The sequence below is a fragment of the Heterocephalus glaber genome, unplaced genomic scaffold (assembly GCF_053883595.1).
Source record: "Heterocephalus glaber isolate CG9 unplaced genomic scaffold, H.glaber_assembly_v1.0 deba00000546, whole genome shotgun sequence".
Taxonomy (NCBI): domain Eukaryota; kingdom Metazoa; phylum Chordata; class Mammalia; order Rodentia; family Bathyergidae; genus Heterocephalus; species Heterocephalus glaber.
Window position 1 is genome coordinate 32,821,694 of NW_028258147.1, and position 13,380 is coordinate 32,835,073.

A 13,380-nucleotide genomic window follows, 5' to 3' on the forward strand; every position below is an offset into this window, starting at 1 on the left:
TTTTCAAATATTCAAGTGTGTCACATCTCTCTTCACAAAATTTTCCTCATCTTATACTTCAACCAGCTCTCAGAAAATCTGTTCCCAAAAACATCAAAGATGACTGACTTCCTCATTGCTGTACTTTCAGTTTTCATTCTCCTTGGCATGTCATTAACAAAGATTTCATTTCCAGTGCCCAGAATTTTCTATCCACAACCCCTTGCATATCTTGGTCTACTTCCTGGCCCCCCTCCTTCAGGTTCTCCTTAGTCTTGACCTCAAAAAAGAAAGTTAGATCCCAACACTTCTGCTATCTGCTCAATTTCCTTCTCTCTAAAGCTCAATTCTACCTGTGCAGTACAAATTCTTTTTGATAGACAATGTTCTCTATAAAACCAGGGATTTATCCTGATTATGCTGTGTATGGTTCACCATTATACTGCCAACATCAATGCAAAACACCTCATGCAAACACTGAGTAAATACATAATTGCCTGAGTTATTTCCACCCAATAAACAAGCTGTTACCAATGTAAGAGATCTGCCACCAAAAAAATGAACTAAATGGATGCTATATGTCTATACAGGATCCAGAATATCTTGTTAGAAATTTCCAAAGATATTCAACAGAATATAGCTAATTCTCAATTCACTCAATCTAATAAGTGTAAATGATACTGTCAAGTTTTTAGTAATAAAACAGCTAATCACTCTCAAAATGGACAAAACCAAAATATCACTTGTGCTACCCTACTATGTACATTCTAAACAAATATAAAGTGTGCTATTTCAAGCTGCATGATTCTGATGAAGAAAGAAAAGAAAAATTTAAATAGAATCTCTGGAAGGAAAATTGCTAGCTCTCAGCCTTCACTCAGCAAAGACCTATGATAGGGTATATATATATAAAAAAAGGGAATTCAAATCTGCATCAATATTTTGCTCTACCATAATGCTTTTATTTTTCAGATGCCAGCCAACAATATCTGTAAATTCAGTGAGTCATATTCACAGACTGCCAGAATTTCCATACAGGAGAGACAAAGAAGCTGCATTCTGAGACAGGTATGGACTTAATTTAAAACTAGGTTTGCTTGATAAGCACACTATTTAACTTAGATTGTATATTTATCTGGGATGGCTTTAGAGGAATGATAGAAATTACATCTAAGGATCTCTCCAAGATGTAACACAAACCCTTCATTTTAAACAAACCAAAAATGTATTAATAAAATTAGAACCAAAAACAAAAGATGTAACAGTCTTTATTGCATTGTACATTTTATAACTGTACATTTTGAACAAAAGATATAATACATTAAATATACAGTCACTTAAGTACAGTATTACAAAGATGATTTAAACTTCTCCAAAGACTCATCGTGAGCCAAACACTTGAACTATCTTATATCTGCAATAATACTATCAATATTTATAGGATGAGTAAAGTTAAATAGGAAGGATTCCCAAGAGATGAACTGGAGATGTGAACAGATTAATCTATCCTTATCTACTACTTATAAAATGACATCAATCAGACTAGAAAGAATATGAGAAATAGTTTAAACGAGATGACAAGGGTAGGATTAAAAGGTATTTGATCTTTCATATCTTAGGAATTATCATGTACAACTTTATTGTACCGCCATTTATGAACCTGAATATTAAGCTAGAACAAAGTACTTTACATTAACTTTCTATGTTTATTATCACTGTGTATTCCACAACTACTGCTTTTCAAAGAACAACAGAATGAGCTTTAAAATTTTTATATTCCCTTACCTTATACAACTATAATGTTTAAAAGTGCTGGCAGCTTTCTGGCATTCTAGACACAGCTGAATAGCTCCTGGATAGTCTTCCTCCTTCACATAACAACAGAACTCATTAGACGGAAAATATTTTTCTTAAAACCCCTAATGAAAACACATCTCTCTCTGTACTCTAACCAAAAGTTATCGAATCAAAAAATTATAATTCCTCTTAAAGAAAAATTAGAACACCCATGCTAGATAAGTAACAAGATATAATCAACTAACTCCAGATCTAAAATGTCTGAAGAAAAAAAAAATAGTAAAATATTGTGTTGCCTCAAATCCATAGTAACAGCCCTCTGAAACCATGAACTGTGGACAAATAAGTACATACAGGCATATGAGCTGCTTTCTAGGCAAGGCTTTAATTACTAACATATGTTCTATTGACAATGTTTATATCAAGTGGTTCAACAGTATGTATTGCATTTTGTAATCAAGATTCAATAGTTCTATCAACAAGATATCAATAAACATTTCCAAAGAAATATATATGGGGAAAAGTGAAACATTAATTATAATCTCAGAATATATTTATCACCTAAACAATAATTTCGTGCCTAATTAATTTCTCATATAGATCTCTCAAACCTAGGTTAGTAATAAGAGTTCAGAAATAACACAATGATTATATGGAAAACAATAAAAACTTTCCCCTATGCTCATATCTAAATTCAACAAATGCTATTCAAACCACTGGGGATGATGAGATAATGGCATAGTACCCAAGGAGCTCAAGTATGATGGGAAAACATACATATTTTCATTAGGCTTTGGTGAACCTTGTGATAGAAGTAGACACAGAATACTAAGAGTATCAAAGAAAAAAAAGATGGCTCACTCAGAAAACCAATGAATACATGATACTAAATAAAACAAAAATATCATATGTGCCATAAATTGCCACTATATGTTAGATGCAAAACATAATTTGATTGTTATTTGGATGTAATACAATCAAAAGACTGAAGTTAGCATTCCAATGTTACTAAAAAGTAAATGTTTTTCCAAATAAATTTGGTTTTCTAAATAAGTATATATTATACCAACAGAAAAGGCTCCAGGACAAGTACCTTTATTTTAAAATGCTCCTTAGAGTATATACCAATTTGAGAAAAATTCCTATTTGAATTTTGTCTACTATCATTTTTATACATAATATTATTAGCAACATCTAATTTCCAAGCCTTGTTAGCTTACCTCTAGCAATTCACTTAAACGTACATCTGTTCTTTGCTGGAAAAAAAAAAAAAAAATCAAAGGTAATAGCTGTTTCAAACACAAAACTAAGGTTTAATTTTTTTAAATGACCTGTATATACCAGTGTTTTTATAGTTCTCAAAGACTTCAGAAGTCCAAGCAGCAACTGACGTTTCCTTTGATTTGCAAGAAGGCCTAAACTAGCTTGAGTAAAACCTTCCTTTGCAATATTCAAGTGTCTGCAAGAGTGAAGAATATATAGTTATAAGTTTTCTAATATAACAAGAACACTATTTACACAGAACAATTAAACCACTAATGACCCAGATTGCTATTAAAACTGGGAAATGTGAATGCTATCTGACAAATGGAAGCAATGGTGCAATCTAAACCAGCATTGCTCATATGTAGTGGGTGTACTGGTGCCAATCTGCAAACTATCAGTGGTCCACAATAAGAAAAGTACAGAAGTTTAAAAAAGTATTTAAAAATTTACTACAAAATGTGACAGAATAACTTCATTCTTTGTGACTGTAATAACTTAAAAATTGGGACTGCTTTATGTCTCTGTTGTTTTTTTAATTTCATTTTCCTCATAATTTGTTTCTTTTATATTTTACAAAAATATCATGTGATAAGTTGGGGGAAAAAAGGAAAAACACTGGTCCTTCACCACAAATAGTCAGGAAGCACTAGTCCAAACAACTTCACAAACAGTAATATTTTTAACCTATACATAGTCTTATAGATATTCCCACGTGTCCTTTTAGTGTAATTTTTAGATCATAGCATGTGTTCACATCACGAATGTTATTCTGGAAACTACAGCCATAATTTTAAAAGTCAAGTTTTTTTTTTCTAGTATCAGGGGTAGAACGCAGGTCCTTGTACTTGCGAGGTAGGCATGGCACCACTGAACTAAATCCCCAGCCCTTTCATCCACATTTTTGAAATACTTCACAGCTTAGGAAACAAAATATCACAGAAAACAATACCTCCTCCCATTTGTGCAGATCACAGCAGCCAACTGAAGACCAGTCTGTAATGAGGTAACTCTTTCAAGTTCCTGTGGAAAGATTAGGTACAGATTATTGTTTGAGACATTTTATTTTTCTTTCTTACACTTACGGTATTCAATAAAAACTCTAGTGGGTTTCAAAGAAAAGCCTGCTTGGAAAACAAAGTAACAACAAAAATACCGAAACCCGGAAACTGCTAGTATATTTTTCAAAGTTATTTAAAATGACTACTTCCAACTGACTTTCACAATGAAAGATGACAAAATATTTAGTCAGTAGTACTTATAAGGAAGTCTAAACCAAATCTGTTTTAGACAGAAATAAATACCAATAATACAACCATTGACATGTTTCTACCCAACAAAACTTCACAAAGTATTTAAGGATATGACAAATATGATTTCTGTTTTCCAAGATACTTTGACAATCAATATCTTGATGTGAATACTGGTAGGCATTTCAATGAATTTTGAAAGCTCCCATTTTCTGATGAAAACAGATTCAACTAGACAGTTCCAATTTTATCATATTTTAAAGACAAACTGTTATACCATCATTGAGCTAGACTGTTACATTGCTGATTTATGTTTTTTCTTACAAAGTTCATAGAAGCAATTTTCACTAGCTTTTGTAAAGTTTGGAAAACAAAGGCATCACATTAGAATCACATATAAAATTGTTTCACTTCTTCAGCTTGGTAAATTGCCCAACAAGAGAGAAGTACAGTGCCGTGCCACCCCCCCACACACACACACACTACACACAAAAAAGAATTACAATATTTTAACAATCTAGCATGTCACTCAACCATTTTTAAAATATTACTATGAAAATAGCAAACATTATCCTACCTTTACATAAGCAGGCTGTTTTTCAAGAATTAAATCTGCTACTTTTTTAGAGACCTACAAAAACATGCAATCAAACAAAGGAAGTAAAAGCAAAAGCTCACACTAAGTCTTATTACATTTTATGTTTAAGATTTTTTACCAGAATATTCCATAGGTCTTAACAATAACTCCTAAAGAAGTTATTGTAATGCTACTACTCAACACATTTTCCCAGGCTATGAAATTAGTAAAATAAGTTGTATAATAAATGTACATGACAAGGCACCTAGATCTTATCAGAAATTAAATAAACAGTATTAATGTTGATGAATAGCATTTGATTTAACAAACATGTACAAAAGTGTAGCCATCTTTAGGGGCACTGTCCATGATTTAAAAAGATGAATTTGTTCAAAGTTTTAATCAACTTAATTTATGAAGACAACTCTAAAGAGAAACTACACAGACCCTTTGGTTTTTACTTCTAAAAAATTGAAAATACATGTTTTTTAGGAGGCCATAAAAATGTCTACGGTTTTGTTGGTCATTTTATGAACGATATTAACGTACACATATTAGAATTATACTGATTTTGAACCTGAGGCTCTTACTCCACCTTGCAGGGGCCCTGCCAACTGCACTGCAGAAATATGGTATCTAGCACGAAGCATGACACATGGAAGGTACCAAGTATTTGCTCAAGTAATACAACTAGCCCCCCTTCTCCAGGCCAAATGATACAAAACACTGGATACATATGAAACAATGGATTAACATTTCATGTTTTCTTAATCTGCATCAAACATTTTTGAATTATGCGAATTTTTTCTAGATACACTGATTGCTTTTGTCTAGAAAGACGATTCCACTATAGTTAAGAAAATCATACTCTAAAACCTTCAATTAATAAAGACATATCAAAATTATCCCTGAATATCATTTTAAAAATTCCAAAGATTCCCTAGGGCTCTCTAATAAAAGCTTAAGATAATACAGTCCCTACAAGAAAAAGTCAAATAGGAACCACAAGTAAGAAAATGAAGAGCTGAGCCAGTCTCAGCACCCGGAAGGAAGCTCCCCGGCCACCATCCCACGCTGCTAGGGCAGAGAACATGAGCTGGTCCCAGCACCCGGAAGGAAGCTCCCCCACCACCATCCCAAGCTCCTAGGGCAGAGAAAGTGAGCCACGTGGGGATCAGAAGCACCCCCCCACTGTGGAAATGAGAAGACACGTAAACAAGCCTCAAAAACAGACTTCTGGATCACCTACAGCAACCCCAAAGGGAAATGAGATGGAACACTCTGATACTCAACCACCTGGACTCTCTGAACTGACAACAAAAGAGGATCGGGGAAAAATGAAATCAGAAATAATTACTCAGATAACAGCAAAGATTTTGCTCATGGTGCAAGACATGATTAATAAATCTAGAGAGGACACAGATAAAAAAAAGAGGATCTGAGGAACATGATGGAATCCCAACATAGGAAACAAATGGATTCCATAAAACAGATGAAAACAGATTTCCAAGAGATTAAAAACTCCATGGAAAGTCTGCACAGCAGAATGAACCAATGTGTGGATAGAATTTCAGGTATAGAACAAAAGATTGTAATTAGTGACCAGGAAAAGAAAAATTGCTTTAAAATTGTAAAGGAACACGAGAAATCAATCCAGCAGCTGCTAGACGATGCAAAGAAGAATAACATAAGACTGATTGGAGTCAATGAACAAACAGGAGAGAGTGCAGATGACATAAAAAAAACTGTTCACAGAAGTGATGGCAGAAAACTTCCCAAGGAGGGGAAAAGTGCTTGACATACAGATAAGTGAGGCATATAGGACTCCAAATAGCCTTGATCAAAAAAAATCTACACATAGGCATATAATAGTTAGGATTCCAGAAATCCAACAGAAGAACAAAATTCTACAAGCAGTGAGAGAAAAGAAACAAATCACATACAAAGGAAAGCCCATCAGAATCACAGCAGACTGACTTCTCAATGCAAACCCTCAAGGCAAGAAGAGCTTGGAGTGATGTACTTCAAGCCCTAAAGGAAAACAGCCTCCAACCCAGATTGATGTACCCTGTAAAACTATCTTTCAAAATTGATGGAGAAATAAGATACTTTCATGATAAAGAGCACCTCAGGAACTTCATGAATACCAAACTGGCACTCCAAAAAATTTTAGACAATACCCTAGGAAAAGACAATGAGGATCACAACCCCAGGAAACCCAGCAGAATGAATCCACTGGGCGTGACAAATTAAATGCAAAGGAGGAGAATGCAACAAAAAGAAAAAGTCATAACAAGGCTTTTAAAACTTTTTAACTTCATCTCCCTAATGAGTGTATAATTCAATCCTGTTATTGTACTGATTAGTATTTTTCTGATTCTAGAGTTGCACACCCCTTGTGCTATACTGGCTATTTATCATCTTCTTATGTCTACTTTTTAATTGGGTTGTCTATTAATGAGCTCTAAGAATTCTTTATATATTCTACTCATAGGTTATATGCATTGGAAATATGGTCTGTTTAAGGACTACTTGTCATTTTAATGATGTCATTTAAAGTTCTAAATTTTGATGGAATCTCATTTATCAATTTTTTTCTTTTATAGATCATCGTTTTTGTATCCTAGGTAGTTCTTGCCTACCCTGAATTCATAAACATTTTCCCTTATAATTTCTTCTTAAAGTTTTATACTTTTAGGCTTTCTTATTTCATAGATCCCTTCAAGTTATTTTCATGTATGGAAATAAAGGGTTGAGGTTAATTTTTTATATACGGATACCAGGTGTTCTAGTGCCATTTGCTGAAAACACTATCTATTCCTTGGCTCTTGAATTGAGTTTATATTCTATAAGATGCTAATGTTAAATAATCTTTCAAAACTCAGTAGACCATATATGTGTGGTTTTATTTCTAGATTCTGTTTTATTCAAATGATCTATATGTCTTTCCTTACACCAACAGTGCCTTGATTACTGTAGCTTTAGAAGAAGTCTTAAAAGTAGGTAGTAAACGTCTTCCAACACTGTTTTTGTTTTTGTTTTTAACTTTTCTAGGTCCTTTGTACTCCTACATAACTTTTAAATTTCAATATCCAATTCTTCATTTATAGCAAGTATACACAGACCTGAATTTTTATATGTACCTTGTGTATTCTAATCGTGCTAAATTCAAGTACAAGTTCTAGGGGCTCCTAGAGATTTCTTAGTATTTTCTCTGTAGGTGATCATTTCATCGACATATAAAGATTTTGCTTCTGCCATGCCAATCCTATCCTAGTTGTGTCATTTTATTGCCAGACTATTTTGGTGGGGACTAGGTTTCAAAGTTTAATGGACAGATAAAGAGTAAGCATATCTGCCCTTGTTCTCCAACTTAAGAAGAAAGCATTGTATCTTCTCCATTCATATAAGGCATTATCCCTGGAAGTATGGAGTACATGTCTTTAATCTGTTGAGAAGGTTCTGTTCTACTTCTAGTCTCCTGAGAGCTTTTACCATGAACAGCTGTAGAATTTAGTCCAATACTTTTTCTCCAACTAGTGACAGGATCATATGGCTTTTGCCTTTCCTCTGTTAAAATGATGACTTTTGGGGGTGGATCCTCCAATGCTGAACCAACACTGCCATCCCTATGACAAAACCACTTTCTACATACTGCCAGATCTGACTTCTAATACTTTGTTTTGTTAAACAAATTTCTATCTATGTTCATGCTTTTTTCTTCTATTATCTTTATCCAGTTTTAGGATTAGCACAATGTTGAGTTCCTAAAATGAGGGGAGAAGTGTTCCTTCTTTTTTCTGCTTTAATTGTTTGATATAATTTACCAGTTAAAATGTATATGAGCCTGCTGTTGTCATATAGGTAGGTTTTCAAGCTAGGAATGTACTTTCTTTAATAGGTGCTATTCAAATTTTATATTTCCTCCAGAGTTTCATTAATTTGTCTTCCAAGGTACTTCTTAGAAGTTGTCAAACTTATTTCATAAAAGATTTTTGTAATATGCTTTCTATATCCTTTTAAATTCTGTAAACTCTGTGGTAATGTCTCCTAGATCTTGATATTGTAATTTTAAAAATGTATAATCGATATTGTGTAACAGGAAGAAAAGGTCTAAAGGAGCACGGGAAGTGGGAGGGGTAGGGGAAAGGAAGGAAGGGAAAAGAAAAAATTTGAGAAGAGGAAAAAAAATGGAAACAAAGTCTTTGCAAATAGGGAAGGGTGGAGGGGGTGAAGGGAGGGCAGGGGAAGGGAAAAAAAAATAAGAACCAAGATACTCATGTAATGGTACAAGATCCCAATGATGAATGTAACTGTATTTTTTACCTAAAATGTACCAATAAACTTATTGGGAAAAAAAAAAGAAAGAAAGAAAATGAAACCAGTAAGTTCTACCTGCATATCATATATTTTCATATTTATAAATTTGCATAGACATGTGCAGACAGAATCCATTTACTTTTATTCCACTGGGTTTAAAAAAATAGACAATGTAGTTATTGTCAGACTGTACCGTGCCCAGTGTATACTAAGTGTTTTTTCCACATTATTACAGGAATTAGGTCTCATGATGATCCACTGAGCTGGGTTTCATACTTCCTTCTTTTCCAGATGACCGATCTTAAAGTAACAGTAACTCACCCACAGTCCCACAGTTAGTAAGTTGCAATGCCAGTATCCAAGTCTAAACTTATTAAACTCAAAAGGCTACATGCCACACAGTCCTCATGATGGAGCTTGTTTCCCAAAGCATTTTAACACATAAAGTACACAATGGCAGAGAACCTATGTCAATAAACAGGCCAAGAAAACAAAAGATGCCACCACTCACTGAAATCTAATTCTCCAAAAGCAATAGCACCACACATTTTTATTATACAGCCCTACAGAGTCCAAGTCCCTTCTCCTGCCCAAGCCTAACCTGTATCACTGCTACCTCCAACAGGAAACCCTGGTATTTCTGGGGCCTTTGGGTATAACAAAAAAGAAAATATAAGTATATCTTCCTTGATTTTTCAGATGTATTACTAAAAAGTACATCCTAAATTCAAATAGATAAATTTATTACCATTATTCCTTGGGTTTAAAAATATTAACAAGACCACATGCTACTACTAGTTAATCTTCTACTCTAAGTTGCATGAAGTGAGTTCAGCCTCACATGACGAAATTAAAGAATAATAAAATTTTAAAGCATTATAAGAAATGCAAATAAGAGATTTAGTAAGATTAAATAAATGATCTGCCCAATGTCATAATTAGATAATGGCTACAACTCAGATTTTCTGAATCTTTGCCCTTTATTCTTGTTAGATCTGTATGTTTCAACTAGAAGTCAGGACCTTTAGTGCGAGATAAAAACACTCTACTAAAAAGTTAAGGGTAGGGAAGTGGAAATCATACCCACATTATAAGGAGTCTAAATCTACTGACTAACTTAAAAGCAATTTCTAAGTTCTTTGATCACATTTAGGGTTCCAGAGAGAATTCCAAGCTCTAGAAGCAAATCTATCAAAGTAACATGAGGAAAATCACATGGGTATTAAAACCAGTCTTAAAATCAGTATAAAAATATAAATGTATCACCTGAGTTAAATAATAGGATTTGTTTACACGTAATATATTAGTTAAAATCATGAATCGCAAACATTACACATGTTTGTTGTGTTTCATTTACAGTTTTGTCAGAAAAAAATGTTTTTTACTCACTGCAGCTTGCTGTCGTTTCAATATGTCTCTGTACTCCTCTAATTCTTGCAAATTAAGAACAGGTGGGAGCTTCTATAGACAGAAATCATAAAAGAATTTAAAACTTAATTGTTTAATTTACTTTCATTTATATGAACACCGCTGACTGGCAAACTACAATATATACACAAAGAACAGCAGCGTCACATGCCATTGCCCTGCACTTCCCCTGTCCTCCCATGGTCCTCACTAGACTCCAGCCACAAAAGCCTATACATCTTTTTTATATAAAAATCTGGTTTCAACCCTCACTGAGCCTTGCTACGCCTCCTCACTGCCACTACTTCAACTTCTGGGAAACCCCACTACCACTGGAGTATCTGGCCCCTGTGCTGGAAGACCATGTTTCCATGGCCTGTACTGGGAAATGCGAGAAAAGTGCCTAATTCTAACTCCCTGTTCTACCAGCCACAGGTACATTTCTATTTATCTACAATAGAACTCGATAGAGACTGCTCTTCTGAAATACTATGGATGGTAACTAAGTGCTACAGTGTGAGTGACAGTGTTGGAATACAATCTGGATTACACTAGTTTTTAGAGAGTAATATGGGAAACTAACAAAACATGCCTACAACTGTGCATACAGGGAAACAGACTCCAAGTCTCATCAGTGACTGATGAAACTGCATTCTGAGCTGGAGACAGACTGACCTGTGTACACTACATAAAAAGTACCTATCCATACTTCATTTCGTCTGCTAAAAGTTTTACTATTCTGACTTTCTGAGCTTCCTATAAATTTAAAATGCTGATATTAATGCACAGTGTGTTTTCATCATAATATCCATTCATGATTAAGTCTCAGAGTTTGTCTAAAAACACTTAGCCACTATAAAACAAGATAGAAGCCATGTGCTAACATATTGGAATAACAGTTGAAAAGCAAAAATACAGAAATATTTTATTGACCAATATTCTGAAGTTATACTTAAAAATCACAATATCATAATTTGACCATTAAACAATGCTGTTAGTTCATTTAGTCACAATATGATAATCAGACACCTGTTCTGATTATCAAAACATTAAGTGTCCCTGGAAAATATTCAAATATCACTAATTCAATCACTGAACAAAAGAGGGTTTAGATGTGTTTTAATGAAAGTTTTCTTTTACCTCCAGCTCATATTTAACAATATCAAATGAGTCCGCAGAAAAATATACTTCTTCAATACTATTAATTAGCTCTTGTTCAGCTTGAGGATCACTTGGCTGTTCTCGAAGTTCCCTGAATTCCTCCTTTAAAAAAAATAAAAGTTACAATTACAATACTAGTAGCTGTTAAAATTCAATTTGCATAGAAACAAATGAGCATCTGTCATTAGCAGCTCCGCATCTTCTGGGAACCATTCTGATCAAAGACACAAAGTAATGAGAAACCAGAAAAGTTTGCAGAAGACTAGGAAATTGCCAAGCAGTAGTAACTGCTATCAACTATAGAAAAAATTAGCCAGTTTAAAGATTTTATTCTTACCTCCTTGTGTGTCAATAAAGTTGAAAGAATTTAAATGTTTAACAAAAGGAAATAAACAATACTTACACCTCTCATACATACATTTCACACACATACACACTGTATCATTTTCACATTCTAAACTCTGTTCCACCACAAAGAACAAGGGAACACCATGTCGGTAATGTATGGGTAACAATCAGGATTGGAATTAGAAGCAGCAGACAGCTCACACTGGTGAAAAATCTCAGCGTGTTGCTAAGAAACACTAGCTCACGGAAAGGTTCACAAGCTTAGCTCCATAGACCTACAAGATTTCCTTAAGAGCACCAATACTGTAATTCATGATCTGCTTATGAAAAAAATGCTTTATTTCTAATAATACAGTGAGGCTTCCATGCATAGATTTATATAACAAAAGCTCTTTATTCTCAAATACTGACCCTAATGTTAGCAACCTTATCCTATACAATTTTACTGCATAACAGAATAAATCATTAGTTAACTACAAAATTTGAATAATATACCCACTCCCCACCATACTAGTTACTGAAGACATTATTATAGACAGACAATAATTCAAACATTCAATTTTTATTTAAACTCATATTTTAAAATACAAAACAATTATTTTACAATCATTAAACTAATACTTAACCAAAATCTTAGTGAATCATCACTAATACACAAAATTTATCTGGTCAATTAAAGGACATTGTTTTCAAATAGAGATATTCTATATTATTTTGTTGCAGGGTATGTCATTTATTTAAAAAAGAGCTAGCTTGGATACCTTTTAGAGTTTAACTTACATGCTCTCATGCTCTTCTTCCACACACATACCTCCCTCAGCAAATATCAAAAGTTATTAAGAATGCCAAAAGGAAAACATGATTTCATTTAAAAAGATCTCACGTGTACATTTCAAAACATGATGAATCTGTAAAAAGAGTATAATCTGTATTTGTATATAAAAGGTCAAATGTTGTTCCTTCCCAGAGAACTAAGCAATTAATACCACAGAAAGCAGAAAAACCCATACAGTGCCACAGAAATGGCATGAAATACAACACAGAAACCAACATGAGGGAGAGGAAAAAAACCCAGGAAGGTAAGAAAAGAAGTAACATACAATGTAGAATTTAATCCAAAACAAATGCCCTCCTACAACACTGAATCCCAGTAAAGAACTCTCTCCTTTCAGCCTACGTGGTCATTTCTATGTGAAACACACACCTAAATTCATTCAGACAAACTCCATTCTGAAGAGAATCCAGATCATCCTGTTTTTTTCAGTTGTGCTGCACCTG

General features: G+C 33.8%; 1 protein-coding gene across 1 annotated transcript in view; it reads right to left on the bottom strand.

Annotated features, from left to right (window-relative positions):
• Positions 1-13,380, bottom strand: part of Vps50 (VPS50 subunit of EARP/GARPII complex) — a 128,483-nt gene that overhangs the window by 93,436 nt on the left and 21,667 nt on the right. Inside the window, exons 3-9 of the mRNA XM_004862683.3 lie at positions 11,734-11,856; positions 10,576-10,647; positions 4,867-4,920; positions 3,992-4,062; positions 3,118-3,235; positions 2,997-3,032; positions 1,765-1,847 (exon numbers count right to left, since the gene is read on the bottom strand). Coding sequence (XP_004862740.2) covers positions 1,765-1,847; positions 2,997-3,032; positions 3,118-3,235; positions 3,992-4,062; positions 4,867-4,920; positions 10,576-10,647; positions 11,734-11,856 — 557 coding nt within the window. The remainder of the gene's footprint in view (positions 1-1,764; positions 1,848-2,996; positions 3,033-3,117; positions 3,236-3,991; positions 4,063-4,866; positions 4,921-10,575; positions 10,648-11,733; positions 11,857-13,380) is intronic.